The 25,097-nt window shown below is 41.8% G+C and overlaps 1 protein-coding gene across 1 annotated transcript in view; it reads left to right on the top strand.

Moving 5' to 3' along the window:
• The first annotated feature begins 259 nt into the window (after window positions 1-259).
• The window catches only part of cpa6 (carboxypeptidase A6), a 79,851-nt gene continuing 55,013 nt past the window's right edge, over window positions 260-25,097 (top strand). Inside the window, exons 1-2 of the mRNA XM_067977132.1 lie at window positions 260-549; window positions 14,427-14,502. Of these exons, the coding sequence (XP_067833233.1) occupies window positions 440-549; window positions 14,427-14,502 (186 nt within the window). The 5' untranslated portion in view covers window positions 260-439. The remainder of the gene's footprint in view (window positions 550-14,426; window positions 14,503-25,097) is intronic.

Raw genomic sequence — 25,097 nt, 5'->3', positions numbered from 1 at the left:
CGAGCACCGCTTCTCGCTGACAGAAATTTCAGAATACATGCATGAAATGGACTATTCTTTTATGTTCAAGATGACAGAAGCCTCTCCCTCCCTCCAGACCTTGTCGCTTCCTGTTCTTCAAACTCGCCGCTTTGCGCAGGTTAGGCGGCTGGAAGCTCAGCCCCCCCCCCGGGTCACGTGCACAGCGCTGCCCGCCCGCCGCAGCATTGCAAACACACCCCCCACTTTCACACTTTCCTGCCAGATGAGTCCATGAGTTACAGCGCTCATTGCTGAAGAAATTCTTAGTCGTGCTGCTTTCTGCTGTTTCAGATTTGCTCTGCTGCAAAATTAACTTCAAAAGCCAAGTGGTAACCGCCCCCCGCGCTGAAAACTAAATTTTAGGACCATCAACATTTATATTTTTAAAAAAAAATCTTGCCCCCATCTTCCCACACATATGGAGAGAAATGCCAGAATTGTAGCTGCTGCTCTAATAGTCGCTTTAGTGAATTTCTTGAGTTTACGAAGTGCCGTACAAACCTTGCTGTACAATAATCGGTATGACGGGTAAGTGTATTTATATTATCGAGGTATGCAGTTGAAGTTTAGCTCAGTTTTCTGCATTTTCTTTCATAGCTCACAGGTGGTGAGTTTTCTGATGTGTGTGACGACTTTATGAAAACATGCGTGGACAATAGATGGAAATTAAATTAGCTTCTATAATTTAAACATTATGAATACCTGGAAATGATTATGACGGTAATTTGATGTAGGAGTTTGGATGCTATCAGGAGTTGTGAGAAAGACGCCACAGAGCTTTATAACTGTCTTCAGAACTTAAAGATTAGATTGCTGACTTAAAATCTAGAATATCTTAATATAGTTTCTTTAATGGAGTCATTTTACTCTGGGGTTATCTGTGCCAGCAATAAATATGTATCACAAGAATAATTCATCTTCAAAATACTTTTAAGCAAATCTGCATCAGCACTATTTGTAGGGAAGCTGTAAGCTGTGGATGTTTTGTAACTCCTACCTTTTTGTGGAATTTATTAATTTAAATTGAGGGATGGCAAAGTGTGCCCTGGCACACATGTTCTTTACACTGCCACATGAGAACATGGAAACATTAAGCAAGTTGTGCTTCCAACCTATTAAACAGCAAAACTTTTGAACATCTTATATACTGATGTGGAGCAGTGAGAGAGAAGCAATAATGCAAGTAAATTATTTTAGTTTGTACAGTATTAAAATTGAGAATGCTTGTAATATTTACATTTTCCAAGTTTATAAGAGCATAGATCCAATAAATGTGTCCTTTAGTTGTACAATATTGACTGCAGTTGAGATCAATAGAGATAAACAACAATGACTGAATATAGCTGAAAGCATTATTGACCCAAGGGGACATTAACGTTTAATGTGGTCTGAAAACCACAGTCAATATTTTATTAGTCAAATTATGCTAAGCATAGGGCTATTTGGCCAAGACACATTATGCTTGGATCATGATTTCTGTAAATTGTGGGTAAAATCACTTATTCCAAATCTTTGCACCACAGTCTGCTTAACATTAATGCAGAAATTCATTCTAAACAGAAAACACTAAACAAAATAAAATATATTTTACACAAAAGAAATTAGACTTATAAAATGTACTACTGTCTTTAGTGGCATTGTGGTAGTGGATTAACTATTACATGTGCTGAAGATTAAAAAGAGAATAATGGATACCGTGGATAACAGAGACATTGATTTCCTTGAGATTTTTAGATGAAATCATAAAGAGAGCAAACCTCAAACAATTGATAACTTCAATCCCAACAATTACCTTGAAATCATCCCCATGTACCTGTGATTTTGGTGTTTAAAAAAATTGTTGATGTGTGGCAACACTGGTAAGGCCTCCTTTATTGCCTATCCCGACTTTCCCTCAGAAGGTGGTGGTGGGCCTTCTTCTTGAATTGCTGCAGTGCTTGTGTTTCTACAGTGGTGGCAGGTAGGGAATTCCAGGCTATTGACCAATCAACAATAAAAGAACAGTGATATATTTCTAAATCAGGATGGTGTGACTTGGTGGGGAACATGGAGGTGATGATCTCACAACATTGCTGCTCCTTTCCTTCTATGTTCACGGCTCTTCCATGATGATGCTCCCAGTAAATCAGAGGATTCATTGTTTTATAACAGGCATGTTACATAGAACCTGTTATAACAATACGCAATATTATATGATAACAAGGAAGAAGGGACTGCATTGAGGAAAGGTATCTGCTGCTAAGGCGGACCTATGATCTGCCCCTTTAAGGCAGCAGCTGAATTTCCTGTAATTAGACGCATCCTTAGGCCAGCTAGGGGCTAATTGTTGAAGAGTGAAGTTTGTGTGTCGATTGGCAGCTGATTATAAATCCCCAGTTCGCCCCTTAGGTGAGAGGTTCAATGTCACAACAAGCCAACAGGAAGTAACCGACTTTTTTTTCTCTAATTAAGAAAGATGTTACTTATTCATTGGTAGCTTCCCTAACTGTTCATTTGTGACTTGTTGCATTTTGTGAATGATATTTGCTCTACTCAGGTGCAAGTGTAGCAGACCTTGCATGTGTGACATTTCAAATTGTGATAATTTCAGGTGTGATGGCCACAGAGAAACAAGTCTTTATATTTTATTGCATAATTAATGTTATTCACTGTTATCCACAAGGTGGCCTTTTGGTGGTACATTATCCATAAACACAGGGTCAATTCCCATATATTTGTTGATGATAATCAACCTTACCTTAACTCCATGACAGCTGCTGTGCTATCTGACTGCTTACGTCGAATGTACAGCACAGAAACAGGCCGTTCAGCCCAACAGGTCCATGCCATTGTTTATGCTCCACACGAGCCTCCTCCCCCCCTACTTCATCTAACCCTATCAGCATATCCTTCTATTCCTTTCTCCCTCATGTGTTTATCTAGCTTCCCCTTAAATGCATCTATGCTAGTTGCCTCAACCACTCCTTGTGGTAGCGAGTTCCACATTCGGTGGGGTGGGGTGGGGTTGCAAATGCCCAAACTGTGACACCACTCACCTATTGGCTGTCCTTACCAATCTCCATTGGCTCCATGTACTCCAGCACATAGATTTTAAAATCCTATCCTTATTTACAAATTCTTCCATGTCCTTGATCCACACTTCCTCTGTAACCTCCTCTGTCCTACATTTCAAGCTTACATCCTCTGCCCTTGTGACTCTAGTCTGTGGTTCATCCTCCCCTCCCTCTGCTCCAAAGTTAGTGGCAGAGTCTTCAGCATTCATACCCCTACATTTTGGAATTCTTTTTGCAAATCCCTCAACATTCCTACATCTCTTTTAATCGACAAAAACTTCCTCAAGACCTATCTCTTCCACCTCTTCTGCCATCTCCCCAAATTTTCCTCCAACTGCTGCTTGATATCTGTTCTTGCCTCCTCCAAGGTGAAGCACTTTTGAATGTTTCCATACATTAAAGACACATACAAGTGCAAGCAACATGCTATAGACAGAGCTAAACAATTCCACAACCAACGGATCTGATCAAAGCTCTGCCACATCCAGTCGTGAATGGTGGTGGACAATTAAACAACTAACGGGAGGAGGAGGCTCTGTAAAAATATCCATCCTCAATGATGGCGCAGTCCAGCACGTGAATGCAAAAGACAAGGCTGAAGCTTTTGCAACCATCTTCAGCCAGAAGTGCCGAGTGGATGATCCATCTCGGCCTCCTCCCGATATCCCCACCATCACAGGGCCAAGTGCAGGCAATTGGGACTAGCTTCGTGGTATAAACTGGGCGACATGGACATGTTGGGCCGAAGGGCCTGTTTCCATGTTGTAACTTCTATGATTCTATGATTCTATGATTCAGCCAATTCGATTCACTCCACATGATATCAAGAAACGGCTGAGTGCACTGGATACAGCAAAGGCTATGGGCCCCGACAACATCCCAGCTGTAGTGCTGAAGACTTGTGCTCCAGAACTAGCTGTGCCTTTAGCCAAGTTGTTCCAGTATAGCTACAACACTGGCATCTGTCAGACAATGTGGAAAATTGCCCAGGTATGTCCTGTCCACAAAAAGCAGGACAAATCCAATCCGGCCAATTACTGCCCCATCAGTCTACTCTCAATCATCAGCAAAGTGATGGAAGGTGTCGTCGACACTGCTATCAAGCGGCACTTACTCACCAATAACCTGCTCACCGATGCTCAGTTTGGGTTCCGCCAGGACCACTCGGCTCCAGACCTCATTATAGCATTGGTCCAAACATGGACACAAGAGCTGAATTGCAGAGGTGAGGTGAGAGTGACTGCTCTTGACATCAAGGCAGCATTTGACCGAGTGTGGCACCAAGGAGCCCTAGTAAAATTGAAGTCAATGGGAATCAGGGGGAAAACTCTCCAGTGGCTGGAGTCATACCTAGCACAAAGGAAGATGGGAGTGGTTGTTGGAGGCCAAGCATCTCAGCCCCAGGACATTGCTGCAGGAGTTCCTCAGGGCAGTGTCCTCGGCCCAACCATCTTCAGCCGCTTCATCAATGACCTTCCCTCCATCATAAGGTCAGAAATGGGGATGTTCACTGATGATTGCACAGTGTTCAGTTCCATTCGCAACCCCTCAGATAATGAAGCAGTCCGAGCCTGCATGCAGCAAATGTAAGGAGTCTTACAACACCAGGTTATAGTCCAACAGCTTTATTTAAAATCACAAGCTTTCGGAGGCTTCCTCCTTCGTCAGGTGAGTGTGGGATTCCATGAAAGGTACCGCATATATAGTCAGAGAACAATGCCTGGTGATTACAGATAATCTTTCCAACTGCCCATTATCAAGGCAATCAAAGGAATTGAATAGTGTTCAGACAGAGAGACATTACATACAAGACTACTGAATATACAAACGGTCAGAACCCAAAGACGGACAGAGAGAGAGAGAGAGAGAGACATCCAAAAGGATGAGAAAGAGAGAGAATGACCAGTTGTATTAAAAACAGATAACTTTTTTTCACTGGTGGGGTTACGTGTAGCGTGACATGAACCCAAGATCCCGGTTGAGGCCGTCCTCATGGGTGCGGAACTTGGCTATCAATTTCTGCTCGACGATTTTGCGTTGTCGTGTGTCTCGAAGGCCGCCTTGGAGAACGCTTACCCGAAGATCGGAGGCTGAATGTCCTTGACTGCTGAAGTGTTCCCTGACTGGGAGGGAACCCTCCTGTCTGGCAGTTGTTGCGCGGTGTCCGTTCATCCGTTGTTGCAGTGTCTGCATGGTCTCGCCAATGTACCATGCTCCGGGCCATCCTTTCCTGCAACGTATGAGGTAGACAACGTTGGCCGAGTTGCAGGAGTATGAACCATGTACCCGGTGGGTGGTGTCCTCTCGTGTGATGGTGGTATCTGTGTCGATGATCTGGCATGTCTTGCAGAGATTGCTGTGGCAGGGTTGTGTGGTGTCGTGGACGCTGTTCTCCTGAAAGCTGGGTAATTTGCTGCGAACGATGGTATGTTTGAGGTTGGGTGGCTGTTTGAAGGCGAGCAGTGGAGGCGTGGGGATGGCCTTACCGAGGTGTTCGTCGTCATCGATGACATGTTGAAGGCTGCGAAGAACATGACGTAGTTTCTCCGCTCCGGGGAAGTACTGGACGACGAAGGGTACTCTGTTGGTTGTGTCCCGTGTTTGTCTTCTGAGGAGGTCTATGCGATTTTTTGCTGTGGCCCATTGGAACTGTCGATCGACGAGTGGAGCGTCATATCCTGTTCTTACGAGGGCGTCTTTCAGCGTCTGTAGGTGTCCATCGCGTTCCTCCTTGTCTGAGCAAACCCTGTGTATTCGCAGGACCTGTCCATAGGGGATGGCCTCTTTGACGTGGTTAGGGTGGAAGCAGGAAAAGTGGAGCATTGTGAGGTTGTCCATGGGCTTGCGGTAGAGTGAGGTGCTGACTACACGATAACATCAACAAGTTCCATCCCACCATCAAACTCACCACGGACTACTCCTCAGAATCGGTTTCTTTCTTGGACACACGAATCTCCATCAAAGACTGGCACCTCAGCACCTCACTCTACTGCAAGCCCATAGACAACCTCACGATGCTCCACTTTTCCAGCTTCCACCCTCACCACACAGACTGCAGCGGTTCTCAAGGGCAATTAGGGATGGGCAATAAATGCTGGCCTTGCCAGTGATGCTCACATCCCATGAACGAATTTTTTTTAAAAGGCTGTTGGAGGGTTTTATTGAGATTTCATTCATTATATCATCCATGTTTAAGGATTAATGATTGTAACGTAAGACTAGAAATAACTGTTCGCTTTGTTACCATACAAACATCAGTGCAGTATTGAGACACTATTGCATTATCAGCGGTGCTACCTTTCAGATAAGATGTTAAGCTGAAACCCCATCAGCTTATTCAGATTGACGTAAAAGATCCCATTTCATTCTTTGAAGAAAAGAGAAGTTCTGTCAGTGTTCTAACTAAAATTTCTCCATCAACCAACACCATCAAAATAGCTTAACTGGTCATTTATCTCATTTGCTGTTTGTGGCCCCTTGTTGTTTGCAAATTATCTGCCACGTTTACCTAAAAAAACCAACAGTGACTACACTTCAAAAGTAATTAATTGGTTGTGAAGCACTTTGGGATGTTTTGGAGATTTGAAAGATATTACATAAATGCAAGTTTTATCTTCTTTCTTACTCCCCACCCAAAAAGAGTTTCTTATGGTCCAGTATCCCAACATGTAAAATGTTTTGCAAACAAAGAACTTGAAAGGACAATTTGCAGAAAAAAATACCATTTATAAGTAAGGTTGCATAAAAAGGAAAAAAATGTGAAAGCTGAAAGAAAAACAGAAAACGATGGAAATACATAACAGTTTAGTCAACATCTGAAAAGAGAGAAAATAGGTCGTTGGCATTTTGGGTGTTTTTTCTCTTTACAAGTTCTGATTGACCTGCTGTGTATTTCCAACATTTTTTTTATGTACAGTGCTGCAATGTCTTAAAATAACTGTCTATTAAATGAGTAAAAAGCATTGCATAATAATCCATGGGAGATTTTAACTACCCTCAAATAAACTGGCAAGAGGAGGTAGGGAAAGGGGAAAAGGGAATGGAGTTTTTACAGTGTGTACAGGACTCCTTTCTTCCCCAGTATGTGAGGAGCCCAACAAGAGAAGAATCACTGCTGGATCTAATGATGGGGAAATGAACCAGAACAGATAAGAGAAGTAAGTGCAGGGGAACTTCTAGGCAATAGCGATTATAACATAATAAGTTTCAAAATAATGATTGAGAAAGACATAAGTAAGACAAAGACCTAAGTAAAAGATTGGAAAAAGCCAATTTTGAGGGGATGAGAATGGAATTGGGGAAGGAAAACTGGAAAAAAATGTTGACAGACAAAGAAAGAGAACAGCAGTGGGAAATATTTAAAACAGTGATCAGTAGAGTTCAGGAGAACCTCAATTGATCACCGTTTTAAAATACAAGAGCAAACTTGCCAATAATAGAACACAGTGGATGAATAAAGAGATAAGGGTAAAATTGAAACTAAAGAAAAAAGGCATTCTTGAAGTACAAACACAATAAAGGAGAGGATGACAAAAGGGAATACAAAGAGGTTAGGAAAGAAGTCAAAAAAACAATTAGGACAGTAAAGAGCAACTACAAAATTAAATTATCAAGGAATATAAAAAGAAATAGTAAAGTATTCTACAGATAAATAAATAACAAAAGCAAAATCAGAATAGGGATAGGGCCACTAAGAGATACACAAGATAAACTCACAGGTAATGTCAGTGAAATGGCAGAAATATTGAATAGTTACTTTGCCTCAGTCTTTACCAGGGAGACTAACATGGTGGGTATGACATTCAAAGAAGAGATCAAAAAAGATATAAAAACACTTTGATAGAAAGGGGGGAGATAGTGCCAGAAGACTGGCAGACAGCTAATGTTATTCCTATATTTAAAAAGGGAGATAGAACAAGTCCAGGGAACTATAGACCAGTTGCTTAACATCGGTGGTAGATAAGATAATGGAATCTTTACTTATAGATGTGATAGAAAAATATCTAGTAAACGAAAATATAATAAAGAATAGTCAGCATGAATTCCAGAAGGGAAAGTCATGCTTGACCAACCTTATTCAATTCTTTGAAGAAGTAACAGAAAGAGTAAACAAGGGTAATGCAGTAGATGTAATATATTTGGATTTTCAAAAGGCCTTCAATAAGGTACCGCATTTAGACTCATGACTAAGGACAGAGCATGTGCAGTCAGGGGAAAGGTAGCAGAAAGGATAGCAAGTTGGCTGCAAAACTTCTAAGGGCATGCAAACAGTAAACGGTTAGTAAGAGGAGGGGTGGGGCCGATTAGGGACCAAAAAGGAGATCTACTCACATAGGCAGAGGGCATGGCTGAGGTACAAAATGAGTACTTTGCATCTGTCTTTGCCAAGGAAGAAGATGCTGCCAGAGTCTCAGTAAAGGAAGATATGGTTGAGATACTGGATGGGCTAAAATTGATGAAGAGGTGGTACGAGAAAAGCTAGCTGTATTTAAAGTAGATAAGTCACCCGGTCCAGATGGGATGCACCCTAGGTTGCTGAGGGAAGTAAGGGTGGAAATTGAGGAGGTACTGGCCAAAATCTTCAGAACTTCCTTAGATACGGGGGTGGTGCCAGACGACGTAGAATTGCAAATGTTACACCCTTGTTCAAAAAAGGGTGCAAGGATAAACCCAGCAACTAGAGGCCAGTCAGTTTAACCTCGGTGGTAGAGAAACTTTTCGAAATGATAATCTGGGACAGAATTAGCAGTCACCTGGACAAGTGTGGATTGATTAGGGAAAGCCAGCACTGATTTGTTAAAGGCAAATGGTGTTTAACTAACTTGATAGAGTTTTTTGATGAGGGAACAGAGAGGGTAGATGAGGGCAATGTAGTAGATGTGGTGTATGTGGACTTTCAAAAGGAGTTTGATAACATGCTGCATAATAGGCTTGTCATCAAGATTAAAGCCTATGGAATAAAAGGGGCAGTAGCAGCATGGATACAGAATTGGCTAAGTAACAGGAAACAGAGAGTTGTGGTGAACAGTTGTTTTTCGGACTGGAGGGAGGTGTATAGTGTTGTTCCCCAGGGGTCGATATTAGGACCACTGCTTTTCTTGATACATATTAATGACTTGGACTTGGGTGTACAGGGCACAATTTCAAAATTTGCAGATGAAACAAAACTTAGAAGTCTAGTAAACAGTGAGGAGGATGTAATAGACTTCAAGAGGATATAGACAGGCTGGTGGCATGGGCGGACACGTGGCAGATGAAATTTAACGCAGAAAAATGCGAGGTGATACATTTCGGTAGGAAGAATAGGGAGAGGCAATATAAACTAAAGGACACAATTCCAAAAGGGGTACAGGAACACAGTGATCTGGGGTTATATGTGCATAAATCGTTGAAGGTGGCAGGGCAGGTTGAGAAAGTGATTAAAAAAGCATACAGGATCCAGAGCTTTATAAATAGAGGCATAGACTACAAAAGCAAGGAAGTCATGATGAACCTTTATTAAACACTGGTTCAGTCACAGCCGGGATATTGTGTCCAGTTCTGGGCACCGCACTTTAGGAAGGGTGTAAAGGCCTTCGCAAGGGTGCAGAGAAGATTTACTGGAGAGATCTAGAATACCCTGCTCTCTGGTTGGCTCTAGAACGTGCTGCTCTAAGAAACTGTCCTGAAAGCACTCTATAAACTCATCTTCCAGGCTACCTTTGCCAATCAGATTCTTCCAATCTATATGTAGATTAAAATCACCATGATTATCGCTGTTCCTGTCACAACCCCCATTGTTTCTTCCTGTATACCCTGTCCTACTGTGTGGTTACTGTTAGGGGGCCTATAAACTACTCCCACAAGTGACTTCTTGCTTTTACTATTTCTTATCTCTACCCAAACTGATTCTACATCTTGGTCATTAGAACTAAGGTCATTTCTCTCTATTATACTCATGTCATCCTTAATTAACAGAGCTACCCCTCCATGTTTTCCTAGCTTCCTGTCCTTCCAAAATGTCAAGTACCCTTGAATATTCAGGTTCCAGCCTTTATCATCTTGCAGCCATGTCTCTGTAATGGCTATCAGATCGTACATATTTATTTCTACTTGAGCTATCAATTCATCCATTTTGTTACGAATGCTATGTGCATTCAGATACAAAGCCTTTAGTGCTGTCCTTTTACTATTTTTGCAACCTCTAGCCTTAGCTGCTGGCGCACTCTTAAGCTTGCATGCTCTGTCCCTTCCTGCCACTCTCTGATTATCATTTCCCTTATTGCTACCTTGCTCTCTTGCCTTGTCTTCTTCCTTTAATTTTTCACACCTTCCCTTACTTGATCCCTCGGCCCCACTATTTAGTTTAGCCTCCTTCCGTGCAATAACCTTTCGATGATTCTATGAAAACAGAAAACTGAGAGTAGGGTTTAAAGGTCGCTACTCAGACTGGTAAAAGGTGGGAAGTAGTGTTCCTCAGGGATCGGTGCTGGGACCACTTGTTCACAATTTCCATTAACTATTTGGATTCAGGATTCAGAAGTACAATTTGAAAATTTGAGGACAACACCGAATTGGGGGTGTAGTTAATACAAGGGAAGAATGCGTCAAAATGCAAGAGGACATTAATAAACTTGCAGAATGGGTGTGTAATTGGCAAATGAATTTCAATATAGATAACTGTGAGGTGGTGCATTTTGGTAGGAAGAATAAGGAGCTCACATGCTGCTTGGATAATAAGAGTCTAAACGGGATAGAGGAGCAAAGGGACCTAGGGGTACAGATACACAAGTCACTAAAAGTAATAACGCAGGTTAATAAGGCCATTAAAAAGGCTAATCAAGAACTGGGGTTCATTTCTAGAGGGATGGAATTGAAAAGCAGAGAGGTTATGTTAAACTTATATAGAACCTTGGTTAGACCATTCTTGGAGTATTGTGCACAGTTCTGGTCTCTATTATAGAAAGGATATAGAGGCATTGGAGGGGGTACAAAAAAGATTCACAAGGATGATACCAGAACTGAGAAGATATACTTATCAGGAAAGTCTCAACTGGCGGGGGGCTCTTTTCTCCAGAAAAGAGAAGGCTAAGGGGTGACCTGATAGAGGTTTTTAAGATAATGAAAGGGTTTGATCGGGTGGACGTAGAGAAAATGTTTCCATTTGTGTAGGAGTCCAAAACTAGAGGTCATAAATATAAAATAGTCACTAATAAATCCAATCGGAAATTCAAGAGAAACTTCTTTACCCAAAGAGTCATAAGAATTTGGAATGCGCTACCACAAGGAGTAGTTGAGGCAAATAGTACAGATTCATTTAAGGGGAAGCTAGATAAGCACACGATGGAGAAAAGAATAGAGGGGTATCCTGATAGGGTTAGATGAATTAGGAGGGAGGAGGCTCATGTGGAGCATAAATGCCAGCACAGACCAGATGGGGCGAATGGCCTGTTTCTGTGTTCGAGTTTCAATGTAACTCGATGTAACTTGGGTTCTCTGTACTGTACCGTGTCTCATTTGGGTGCATAGAATACATGAAGTTCTGGCATATGTGAAGCCTGAAACTTTGAAGAGGCAAAGACAGAAATTTTGAATCAATTTATGCTAAAGTAGCGTATACAGGAAAACAGGGTAAGTTTGGATCAACAAGATCAGAATGAACTGGCTAAGTATCGGCTGCTGATTGTCATGCACAAGAAACTCCGGGTTTGGCGGTTCTACATTTCTGTTCTACATTGCACAGAAGGCTGTATTTATTACGTTATGGAACAACTTTAGCATTAATTTGGATTATATGTTACATAAGCTCGATCTAAATTCGTTAAGAAATGAAAGCATGCATTTTTCAATTGAGACAAGCTGAAATTGTCATCATCTGTTCTATTTACGCTTGATTCTTAGTTAATTTTCATGTTGGATGGTTAGATTCAGTGAATAATGGCCCCAGTCTAAACAGAGCTATTGATCAGCATGGAAAATTTTAGGTACTGGTTGTATACAGCATGTATTTACGGTAGCACTAGTTTTCAACCTGAATGAAAAGCAGCAAACTTTCTACATATTCCCAAAAAGGGATTAAAGTTAGATATGATAGGGCTGATTTGAATTTGGCCATCCTGGCGGATTGGAGAGGTAGCAGAGTTAAAATCACCGTGGTGAACTTAACTGCCCCATTTCCATTCCGCCTCCATATTTATTGGTGCCTTCCACTGGACAGTCCAGGTGCCTGCCTGGATAAGGCGGGAACCTCATTACTGTATGCAAATCAGGGTCCTATGATGTACATAGAACCCCAAAGAAATTTTGATGGACAACTGGGCATCACGTGTGCTGTGCACACTTTTCCCAGTTTGTACCATGCAGTGAAGAGGCCTCAAAAAAAAATTGTAAGTGGAAAATTATTTTTGTGGGGCCAGGAGGAGCAGGTGTGCTCTTGCCACCCTTGACCCACCTTCCTGCTGGCTGGGTCAGCCTCCAGGTCACGTGATATTACACCAGCAAGCTGCACATGGTAACCAGGCCCATCCCTCAAAATGGACCTGACCTACTGACAGCTGGATCAGGTGGCCAGCCCAGCTCCCCCAGCCATCCAAGAGTTAAAATCTACCCTGATAACTATTAATATCGCTCATGCTAAATGTGTTAAAGCTTGTAGAAACCGTAATGGGTGAGACACGAATTGCTAATTTGGCTTCACAGCAAATAAGCTGATTTATGACACTTTCCATATCATGACTTCAGTATCATGAGAGGGTAATTCTAACCCCCAAAAACAGGTGGGTTGGGGTGGTGGGAAGTTAAAAATAGTTGTTTTTTTGGGTCACGACCACAAAATTTTCTGACTTTGCATTCCCAGTGGGAAGCCTGTATTTTACATGCCCAGGTTAAACCCGGAAATGAAGCCGGGTTGCGGTCACAACTCAAAAAAAACAACTATTTTCCACTCCCATCCATCCCCAACCCAGCCGTTCTTGGGGGTTAAAATTACCCCGAGTGTTTCTTTCGATGCTCAGCGCATTTGTAGAGCCTTTGAAAAGCAAATGATGAAACAACTGAGAATTTGCTGATCCAGTTCTCCAGGGATTGCAAATTGTCTTCAAGGCATTCGGCTTCTTGGCTTCATAGACACATTTGATCTGTGCAAGGCAAATTTGCCAACAAAATCTGGTATAAGAATTGGAATCCTTACTCAGTCCTTTTCACTTTCAGCAACTTCAGTGTTCTGCTGTGACGGCCCAGTGATATAATGTTGTAAACATGCTACGTAAAAAACTCTTGCTCCATGAGTCAGTGCATTTTTGGACCACAAGGCTGAGGTTTAAAATGTTAGGCCCACGTGCCTTTTTCAGTCACTGGCAGTGCTATACCTGTATTGGAATTTGGCTGCCAGTCAGATTACAGAAGGCAGCATAACACTGCCACTGCCTCCTTTTTAAATTAGAGCCTATGGACACACAGTTCCTGGGACAAATCAATTTAAGTGCACTTCTTTTGTGTTTGTGATTGAGTGGGCATCAGTGGGTGGTCACAGTTCTCCTGTAGTGCAACCTTACCTGCCTGGCATTCCTCTGTTGTTGCTGCTCCTCCTCTTCATCCAGGAATATAACCCATAGGGAAACCCATTGTCCACATTTATGACAATATAAGCAAAATGCAGCAACTGCATGAACCTTTTCACAAAAACATTTGAACGACAAAGCAGGCACCAATTGTAAAAAAAATGCACAAGAACATTTACAAAGTATCCCTCAAAGACAGTATTGTCCCTTCCTTTGTCCCTCTAAATTGAAGCTTTTGTATCTGACAGTTGTCTCGGAATCTTGGATGCCCATTTTGCATGTGCATATTGATGATCCAGTGTACGTGCCGGGACACAAAATGGATGTCAAAATGACATCACCTCTGCTGCATTATAATAAGGAAGTGGTGGTCTCTTTCTGGCAGGAGCTTCCTGCATGTCATAATGCACAATGGAAATGGGCATTATGGGCAAAAATCAAATATAAGTGACTTGCGCCCATATTTATACTCCATTACTCCCCAATTGCAGTAATCTATGGGGTGAAATGAAGCAGAAAATGGGGCCAAAGTGTCAATCTGAATTTGATGATATAATCTCCAGAAATAAACCATATTCTGGGTGATTAAAATAAATAACTAAATTGTGGGAAAAGGAAATGTTCTACAGGAATATTATTTTTTTGTAAAAGTACAAACTTAAATTATAATCCATCGTGGATTTAGTGATAATAAAAATGATAAGACAAAATATAGTTCTAAACATAAAGCATGTTTAGCAAAGTTTTGTTATGCTACATGCTTGAAAAGAAATTTATGACAAAAATAAACTTGCTTTTTGTTTTGAAAAACTAGAGATCAAGTAATTCGATTAGTTCCAAAAACTGAACAGGAAGTGGAAGCATTAAAGAACATCAATGAACAGGTCAAGGTAGGTAGCTAATATTTCATATTTGTTTTACCAAATCCTTAAGAGGAAAAAAATCTTTCACCGATGGTATTGCGCTTCTAACATTGATTTGAGTAATGGGCTAAGACAGATTTGACCATAGTGCATGGTAATAAAGGGGACTTTATCTTGCGTACATAAATATTATATATGCTAAAAAGATTCAAAATAAAGAAAATAGTAATAAATATAAAATTAGATATGCTAGTCCATCATTTATGATGTTGTACACAGGGAATTGAGACCAAGTGTAGTGAAGCAGGGTTGGAGGACGGGGGATAATTGGAACAGGGAGCACAATCTTAATTCATTTCCCATTTTGAAGTTATACATACATTCTATCCTTATTTTTGGATATTACTTTGATTTTATATTATTATTCAATCTCCTAACTAAGATTAAGTGCTGTTTTCAGGTCAAGAGGGTTAGAGGTTGATGGGGGTAATTGCAACAACCAGAGGAATGGGGAGGGGGAGGGAAGAGAAGCAAGGAAGTGGGGAAAAATGGGGCAAAGGATAAAAAGGTATGGGTGGGAGTGAGGGAAGACACTGAGAAGGGGGAAGGGAAGGAAAGGAGAGGGTGATGGAGGAGTCACTGCAAATCCCCCTACTCCAGGCATTGCAGCTAACAGCAGCCTGGGGTAGGGGAGGGCGATTGTTTGCCCAGCCACACTGGTCCTGGGGAAGAAACAGCTAACTGAGGGGAAGAGGAGTAATATTGGCTGCAACAGCCGTATCCAAGCTGGCTGCACAGATAATGAGGCAAGAAGCAGGGAATCGCAGATCCCATAGATGCAACGGCACACTATCTGGGGGGGGGGGGGGAATTGTGAAGGGTTGGTAATATTTATACAATTATAATATAAATTTAAAAAGTTCAAATAGATTTCAAATTAATTGTACAATTTCCTGCTTGCCTTTTTACTTACCTTTATTAACATGGCTGACACCACCGGAGGTTCAAAAGCTTGGACTGCTTCACAGCAACACACATTGGCCAGAGCCTACAACTGCATGCAGACTGACAGCAGATTTTTTCTTGATCCTGTTTTCTAACTGATTTAGCAGTTATGGTGTTACTAATGTTAGCTAAAATTTAACATTGAAAACTCTCATCACAGTGCCCCTTACAGGTGTGACTGATATTGTAGGATAAATTCCGTAAAGTCAGTTCACATAGGAGTTTTCAATGCATTTTGAAATGGATTGATGTTTTTTTTTTATTATTCGTTCACGGGATGTGGGCGTCGCTGGCAAGGCCGGCATTTATTGCCCATCCCTAATTGCCCTTGAGAAGGTGGTGGTGAGCCACCTTCTTGAACCGCTGCAGTCCGTGTGGTGACGGTTCTCCCACAGTGCTGTTAGGAAGGGAGTTCCAGGATTTTGACCCAGCGACAATGAAGGAACGGCGATATATTTCCAAGTCGGGATGGTATGTGACTTGGAGGGGAACGTGCAGGTGGTGTTGTTCCCATGCGCCTGCTGCCCTTGTCCTTCTAGGTGGTAGAGGTCGCGGGTTTGGGAGGTGCTGTCGAAGAAGCCTTGGCGAGTTGCTGCAGTGCATCCTGTGGATGGTACACACTGCAGCCACAGTGCGCCGGTGGTGAAGGGAGTGAATGTTTAGGGTGGTGGTGGATGGGGTGCCAATCAAGCGGGCTGCTTTATCTTGGATGGTGTCGAGCTTCTTGAGTGTTGTTGGAGCTGCACTCATCCAGGCAAGTGGAGAGTATTCCATCACACTCCTGACTTGTGCCTTGTAGATGGTGGAAAGGCTTTGGGGAGTCAGGAGGTGAGTCACTCGCCGCAGAATACCCAGCCTCTGACCTGCTCTCGTAGCCACGGTATTTATATGGCTGGTCCAGTTAAGTTTCTGGTCAATGGTGACCCCCAGGATGTTGATGGTGGGGGATTCGGCGATGGTAATGCCGTTGAATGTCAAGGGGAGGTGGTTAGACTCTCTCTTGTTCTAGATGGTCATTGCCTGGCACTTATCTGGCGCGAATGTTACTTGCCACTTATGAGCCCAAGCCTGGATGTTGTCCAGGTCTTGCTGCATGCAGGCTCGGACTGCTTCATTATCTGAGGGGTTGCGAATGGAACTGAACACTGTGCAGTCATCAGCGAACATCCCCATTTCTGACCTTATGATGGAGGGAAGGTCATTGATGAAGCAGCTGAAGATGGTTGGGCCTAGGATACGGCCCTGAGGAACTCCTGCAGCAATGCCCTGGGGCTGAGATGCTTGGCCTCCAACAACCACTACCATCTTCCTTTGTGCTAGGTATGACTCCAGCCACTGGAGAGTTTTCCCCCTGATTCCCATTGACTTCAATTTTACTAGGGCTCCTTGGTGCCACACTCGGTCAAATGCTGCCTTGATGTCAAGGGCAGTCACTCTCATCTCACCTCTGGAATTCAGCTCTTTTGTCCATGTTTGGACCAAGGCTGTAATGAGGTCAGGAGCTGAGTGGTCCTGGCGGAACCCAAACTGAGCATCGGTGAGCAGGTTATTGGTGAGTAAGTGCCGCTTGATAGCACTGTCGACGACACCTTCCATCACTTTGCTGATGATTGAGAGTAGACTGATGGGGCGGTAATTGGCCGGATTGGATTTGTCCTGCTTTTTGTGGACAGGACATACCTGGGCAATTTTCCACATTGTCGGGTGGATGCCAGTGTTGTAGCTGTACTGGAACAGCTTGGCTAGAGGCGCAGCTAGTTCTGGAGCACAAGTCTTCAGCACTACAGCTGGGATGTTGTCGGGGCCCATAGTCTTTGCTGTATCCAGTGCACTCAGCCGTTTCTTGATATCACGTGATGTGACCCATCTACTATTTTAATCTATAATAGATTTATATTTAAATGTCAAACCATATGGCAATTTGGAAAGCAGATAAATAGAGTTGGTTGGAGCATAGGCATTTCTCTGCAGTACAGGCTGAGGAGTCAGAAGATGCGAAAGTGAGGCTCTGCAGCATCACCTTTGGCTGGAGGGTGTAATTACTATGTGACAAGTTTACATTTGCAGTTCCATATAACTATGGACATATGAATTTATAATGGGGCCTAGAATACAAAGGGGTAAAAGTTATGGTACATTTATATAAAGCTCTGGTTAGACCCCATCTAGAGTACTGTGTACAGTTCTGGGCACCGCACCTCAGGAAGGATATACTGGCCTTGGACGGGGTGCAGTTCAGATTCACCAGAATGATAACAGGGCTAAAAGGGTTAAATTATGAGGACAGGTTGCACAGACTAGGCTTGTATTCCCATGAGTCTAGAAGATTAAGGGGTGATCTAAAAGGATTTGCTAGGGTAGCTGGAGATAAACTATTTGCTCCAGTGGGGGAGTCCAGAACAAAGGGGCATAACCTTAAAATTAGAGCTCGGCAGTTCAGGGGGGATGTCAGGAAGCAGTTCTTCACACAAAAGATAGTGGAAATCTGGAACTCTCTCCCCCATAAAGCTGTTGAGGCTAGGTCAATTGAAAATTTCAAAACTGAGATTGATAGATTTTTATTAGGCAAGGGTATTAAGTGTTACAGAACCAAGGTGGGTAAACAGAGTTAAGATACAGATCCACCATGATCTAATTAAATGGCGGAACAGGCTCAAGAGGCTGAATGGCCTACTTTTGTTCCTATGCGGACATTTACAAAGCACATCAAGAAGCTGAAAAAATAAATGAACTCCATGAAATGTGTACTTTAGAAACTGGCTCAACACAAAATGTGGAACTGACCCTAATACACTCTGAGCAACCAGTCTTGTCCTGTGTTACTTAATTGTGGTCACACACAAGCCACAATTTATTGCTGAACTCAAATCAATTTTGTAGAATCATGACAGGGATTTTAAAACTGACTCCCACACTGTCGCTATACTGCCTTGCAGGGATTGCTCCCAGATGTAAGATTTTTAATATATTGGAGATGTATTCAAAGTCATACTGAATGAGTTGAGGCACTGAAGGAAAGGAGTAGTTCAATAAGCCTAGCAGTAGGCAGGGTGAATAGTGTCAGCAACACCCAGAGAAACTGGCTGCAGATGCAGAAGAAGGTAGTAGACCTGAAGAAAACTGTCATAGTAAAGCTACCCAATAGTATTCCATACCAAGCAACTGCCCCAAGTATGTATACCCCGGTGTTTTCTTGTTATAACCTGTTAATACTTTTACTGCTGCCCCATTCGAAGCACTCATACAACCGTACAGCCCTCTTGAAAGCTTACCACACTTAGCCATCCTGCAGCAGACCACAAATATAAACTGCAGCTTACATCTGAATCTGTTACATTGATATCTTAAAGGAGCATCACATAGTAAATCCTGCTAACACAACCTAGCTGAATGATTGTTCATTCACTCTCACACATTGATGAGTATTTGGGTGTGGCTGTATATACTCCTAAAACATGCAACATCAAAGACTATATAAATGCAAGTTCTTTTTCTTCCTTTTACTTCTCTACTTTCAGGACAAGATAGCACATAACAGAAAAAGAAAAATCCAAACTGGTGGAGGATTTCAAATCATTGACTGCCTTTGAAGAGGCTATGTGGGACCTGATTAGCTGTGAGAGCAGCAAGGGAATGGGGAAGGTGAAATCTGTCGACTGCTTTCATGTCTTCTCCCCATCGCTACTCACTCATTCACAGGCATAAAACCATCACACACAGTATACTGCAGTGCAGCCAGCATTATGCTCTTGTCTTTGTAGACCTAGAAGAGCAAGGAGCAGCACCAAGAATGGCCCAAGCAAGCCTGTACCACACAGAAACCTGTGTCATTCTCGTCAACAATTACAATCACCAGCACAAATATACCCACCACACCTCCCACCAATCCAGAGGATTTAGCTAGTGAGCTTGAGGAAGTAGCATTGGCTGAGTCACAGTGCGTGTGTGAGAACAAACAAGTGGTGGTAGCAGAAGCGTAAGAACTGGTTGGCCTTAAGGTTAGCTTGGTTTCTTTATGAGCTGTAGTGCCTTAGGATTTGGACCTCACAAAGCCTGAATAAAAAAAGAAAATTGCTGTTTGAGCATATTTGTCTACAGGAGCCACTTGTCATGCAACTCTCCATGGAGCACATGATCCTCCAAAGGCACAGGTCCTAAGTCTAGTCTCAGTATCTCTAATGAATGTGCAGACTGCTACTATCGAGGTATTGGGATTTAATATCCAAGAGGCGCCTTTTTGTATGGCTTCAACGTGTTGAGGGATTGAATGGAGAGACCTTATGAGTGGGACCTCATTGCTGCCTTCAGGTCTGCTCTCAAGCTGATCAGCGATCATGCTGAGGGAGTGTCCAGCAACAGTTCACTTTGTTCTTCAATGTATCGAGGCATCATCCTTCAGATGAAACATTAAATCAAGGCCCTACCTACTAGGATGGCTCTATTCACATAAAAGCAGGGAGCCCTGTGTGTCCTGATCAACATTCCTTCTTCTACCAACACTACTGAAAACAGACCATTTATCTCATTCCTGTCTTTGGAATCTTGTTCACAAGATAGCTGCTGCACTTTAGTTATTCATTGTATGTAAAGTGCTATGAGATGTTTTGGAGATATGTTATAGGGTGTTTTATAAATGCAAGTTTTTTTTTCAGTGCTCCTTTCCATTAATCAATTGAGAGAAGAGCACTGAAAGCAATCCCCATAGCTTGCAAATGAATGACAGCAAAAATAAATGCACCATGCATCTTTTAGGAGTCGCTGCCCAAGAACTTGACTGATCTATAATGTCAATTTAAATGGATTAACTTCGTGCATGCATGTGTTGTGGGAGAAACTGGGAATTTCACATTATCATCATATTTGCATTGTATTAGAATGCGAAGTGAAACTTTCTCACATTTTGTGTGAGAGCATTTACCACTGGCAGGGACCTAGGTAAAGAATTGTGCAAAAAGCACATAGGCGGGTGGGAAGGGAATGAGTTCCCAAGCTTGCAATATTCTGCCCATGAACATATTTTCACACTTCGGTCTTTACTGTCTTTTATAATTCAGGTAGTTATTGGAACTGCTCCCTCTTGTTACAAGATAGATAACCAGTTTATATGTTCCTTTATTACCATGTTGAAGTTGTAGGAATTCTTGTGCTATCTCTAATAATGGTGGCTAATTCCAACCTCACTTTTCACAACTCTTATGATCCTATGACAAGGAGCTGTTAACCTGCACTTCACTGTTTCTGTGAGAGGAGCCAGTTGATAGTCATCATGGTGTGATCCTTCAGGGAGAATAATAGGAATCATTTCTGTTTGTTTTGTGGTTTGCCTGTCCTCCATTATCATTTTGTAAGATATTTTCCTCCTATTTAGATATAATTCTCAGACGCAGACACTGGACAATATCCTGCCCCTAGGCCTCTGCTGCTCTGTAATTTGGTACTAGGAAGTGCACAAGAATGATATGTCACACTTTATTTTCCTCCTTGTCTCTGGACAATTATCCTGCCTACAAGAGGTTGCGAACGGTCCATGAAAACATGACAGCACAACTATGTCATTATATTCTATAGTGCAACATTGCACACCAACATGTTGAGTCATTGGGCTAATGACTGTAATAACATTGCTCTTTAGTAGTTGGAATTTGTATTTTCCAGAGTTCTGTGGGCCCCGTCTGACTGCAGAAGGTCTTATTATTTCTCTGCCTGATTGAGAATCATAGAAACTTACAGCACTAAAGGAGGCCATTCGGTCCATTGTGTCCATGTCAGCCGAAAAAGAGCCATCCAGCTTAATCCCACTTCCCAGCACTTGGTCCGTAGCTTTGTAGGTTACGACACTTCAAGTGCACATCCAAGTACTTTTTAAATGAGTTGAGGGTTTCTCCCTCTACCATGCTTTCAGGCAGTGAGTTCCAGACCCCCACATCCCTCTGGGTGAAAAAAATTCTCCTCAACTCCCCTCTAATCAGCCTACCATATACTTGAAATCTATGCCCCCTGTTCACGAACCCCTCTGCTCCACTTCCTAGCTGGGGGACGCAGAACCAATTGTAATACCCCAACCTTCACCACCATCCTCATTTGAAAACCGTTAATTCAGCCCAGACTAGCGATCATACTTCAAATCCTCTTGGTCTTTATGACTTAGTACTACATAATGCAGTGCATTTACCTATTGAGCCATCATGAAGCCCTAAAGCTCTTCTGTTTTAATACAGTGAATTAATTTTTCAAGGAGCAATTAAATGTGGTATGGATTAGTGATCACAGAGACAACTGTGAATTTAATTTTTTGCCATATTCTGAACTTGCTGTTGACTGAGAATATTAAAAATAAAGCTTCTGTAGAATCAAAATACATGATGTCAGTTTTATTTATTACCATATTTTTGTATTTGAATTCATTAAGTTGTGTGAACAGAAGCCCAATCCAATGCAGTGGTCCTTTTCATTCTGGTAACTTTTCATTACGAGGAGAGAATTCACAAATTGGGGTTGTATACTGTAGAGTTTAGAAGGTTAAGGGGTGATCTGATCGAAGTTTATAAGATATTAAGGGGAACAGATAGGGTGGATAGAGAGAAACTATTTCCGCTGGTTGGGGATTCTAGGAGTAGGGGACACAGTCTAAAAATTAGAGCCAGACCTTTCAGGAGCGAGATTAGAAAACATTTCTACACACAAAAGGTGCTAGAAGTTTGGAACTCTGTTCCGCAAACGGCAATTGATACTAGCTCAATTGCTAAATTTAAATCTGAGATAGGTAGCTTTTTGGCAACCAAAGGTATTAAGGGATATGGGCCAAAGGTGGGTATATGGAGTCAGATCACAGATCAGCCAAGATCTTATCAAATGGCGGAGCAGGCACAAGGGGCTGAATGGCCTACTCCTGTTCCTATAGTAAGAAGAAAAATTTTGAATGGTTAAATAAAACATTCCTATTCTCTCCAGTTTGGTTCTGCAATCCTCCAAAACTGTTGAGTATACTTCACTATCTTCATTGCCTGCTTGTAATGATTTCTGTTGACTTCAAAATTCTTAAATTTATTTGCTGAGAATATTAAAAAAATGAAATCTCCAAAGTCTTCGATCTTAATGAGACAAAAGAACCCGAGAAGTATTGCCTCTGGTCAATTTGGTTGTATGTTCACATTTGCATTTTTCCTTAATGGTTGTTTAGGTTTTCAATACAAGTATGTGCAGATAATAACATTGTAATCATTCTAATTAGAAAAAGTATAGTGTTATAGATTTCATTTACTCGTACCCAAGATAAGTACTTTTTGTTAAAATTCATTTTTATATTCAGCCAGCTAGTAAGGAAAGTGCAACCCAATATGCTGGTATTATTTTAGCATAAAGTGGTATGGAGTTAGTTAAAATGTTTTCAAAATAGTTGCTGCATAATTAAATTAGTGTGTTGCAGCAAATGTGTTAAAGTACAGAAAATTATATATATATATATATATATATATTAGTGAGAGCAGTGAGTGGTAATCATAATCGGTATTAGGTAATTAACGACCATGTAGAGAAAAGGAGGATCACATCTCAAAATTTAGCTACCCGCTGTCATTTTTCTTTGATCAGACATGATTCCTGATGAATGATATTTTGTTATCTGTCAGAATAGAATTCTTGTCACTGTTAGTCTTGCCACATTAGAACACAGCTGACAGAAACACCCAGAGATAAAAGGAGCCTAATGAGCATAAAAAATCTAAGTTGCAGATCAGTGCATACAGCTGCAAATCAGTGCTGGCATGTAGACAGCCTGGTGGCATATTGCATCAGTGCTCCACACCATGAATAGGGACCTCGAATTTAGTTTTGCACAACAGTTTGAATTTTTTCTTCCCCTAGATGGGGAATCGCCAATCTTTTCAGGGTTATTGAAGTAGAGTGGGTGGGAGTTGGTTGTGTGGAGGAGCAGCAAGTCAGCAGATTAGCTGCAGTCCTCTATACTCCTGTGAGGACAGTCCATACTGAGGAAGTTCCCATCAGTGTTATTCATGTTTACTCCACTTGTAATCTGAAGTTAAATGAAATATGTAAATCTCTAGATTACTTTTCAAGCAGTTTCTTTGCACATACAAATATTATTGTATGGCAGATCAGCTGTTTTAGCTCTAACTGATCTTGCAGTGCTTGTCGGTAGGAGTGGACAATTAAGTGCTCAATAAAACATTCAATTTATTCATAAATTGAATTAAAGGAGGTGCTAAATTAATGCTGAACTGTTCACTTCCACAAGCTACTTCTCAATTGCATCTCGGCATTTGAGAAATAGCTTGTGGAAATGAACAGTTCAATTCTGATATTCCCGAAGGTTCTGCATTAATTTCTTCTGTTTGCTGAAGTATTGTCCAGGCCCCAAGGGTGTTGAGTGTCTATCATGCCTGTGCCATTTAGGACACCGGCTGGTATGCCACAGGGACACATGTTTCCACATTATCTTCTTCCTGGAATCTGCCTTGTTACAGCTCCTTGTTTGACAAAGATGCATATGCCTCTTTCAGTGGCAATATTATGTAGTTGTAAAGCATGCAATATTCTACAGTTACTCTGCTAACCCGCCCAGGGTCATACTCCAAGACATTACAAGAGCAATCCAAACATCAAAAGTGTTTTAACAAACTGAAAGTTTGTTCTATTTCTGCTCTGTAAATGTCCATCTTTGTAGCCCTTCCTTGTGAGCTTTGAGAGTTCTGCAGCAGTGCCGTCTGCCTTGGACTGGATAACCCAGGAACCAACCTTGAATTCTGTCTTCTCTCATGAACAAGTGGGAAACTCTTGATTCCCTGAAAATATGTGCATCCTGAACACTCACTTGGAGATGAGAATTAGGGAACTGTAATCCTTTTGTTAATAAATGGCAGGACGCTACTTATATGTGCATGAATGGCAACGTGAGTGCTATCAATGGTAGCTCGTATTCAACGATGCCACAAGAATGGAAAAATTGGGTGTACTATATGCTGGTGCTGAATTTGATCTATGTGTACATGTGGTGAAAGATGGCTTGTGTTAGCTCTGTGATACAGTGGTAAACTACATAACAACTGAAGGCATCTGCTTGGTGCCTAGAAGTACTCAGTGGTACAGAAGTCTAGTGCTGTAGTTCCTTTCATTTCCACTCACAGCATCATACAATGTTGCTTCTTGGCTGCAGGTCTGGTTCCGAGAGTTGACCAAGGGCAGATTCTTGTTGAGGCACAGCTTCCTCATACATTGTTCCTCACTGAGGTGCAGGTGCATTTTTGATATTCCTGCTGCATTGGGTAGAAGTAAGTCCTGAAAGCCTACTTGCTATGAACTCAAACCTTTTGAGCCAGGGATCCCTGCTGATCCTGCTTGTTCCTTCAAATCATCTAGCAAAAAAAATGATCCTGCAACACCAATGTTGCGGTGTTTACTGAAAGACTCCTCTTTGATTAGTTCTATAAACTAACTCTTGCTCTGTTCACCCTTCAATCTCTGGTGTCCTCCTCTAGTGCTTCACAGGAGCTTAAATTGTGTGAAATTAGCGTGATATGAATCCAGCAAATCTTGTAAACCCATTTCCTGTTAATTGCTAAATAAGGGGTTAGCAATCAAAAGTACCATTAACGCAAGGC

This window comes from Heptranchias perlo, chromosome 3 (assembly GCF_035084215.1).
Source record: "Heptranchias perlo isolate sHepPer1 chromosome 3, sHepPer1.hap1, whole genome shotgun sequence".
In the NCBI taxonomy this organism is placed as follows: domain Eukaryota; kingdom Metazoa; phylum Chordata; class Chondrichthyes; order Hexanchiformes; family Hexanchidae; genus Heptranchias; species Heptranchias perlo.
The sequence above is the reverse complement of the archived record's forward strand: the minus strand, read 5'-3'. Positions and strand labels throughout refer to the sequence as shown.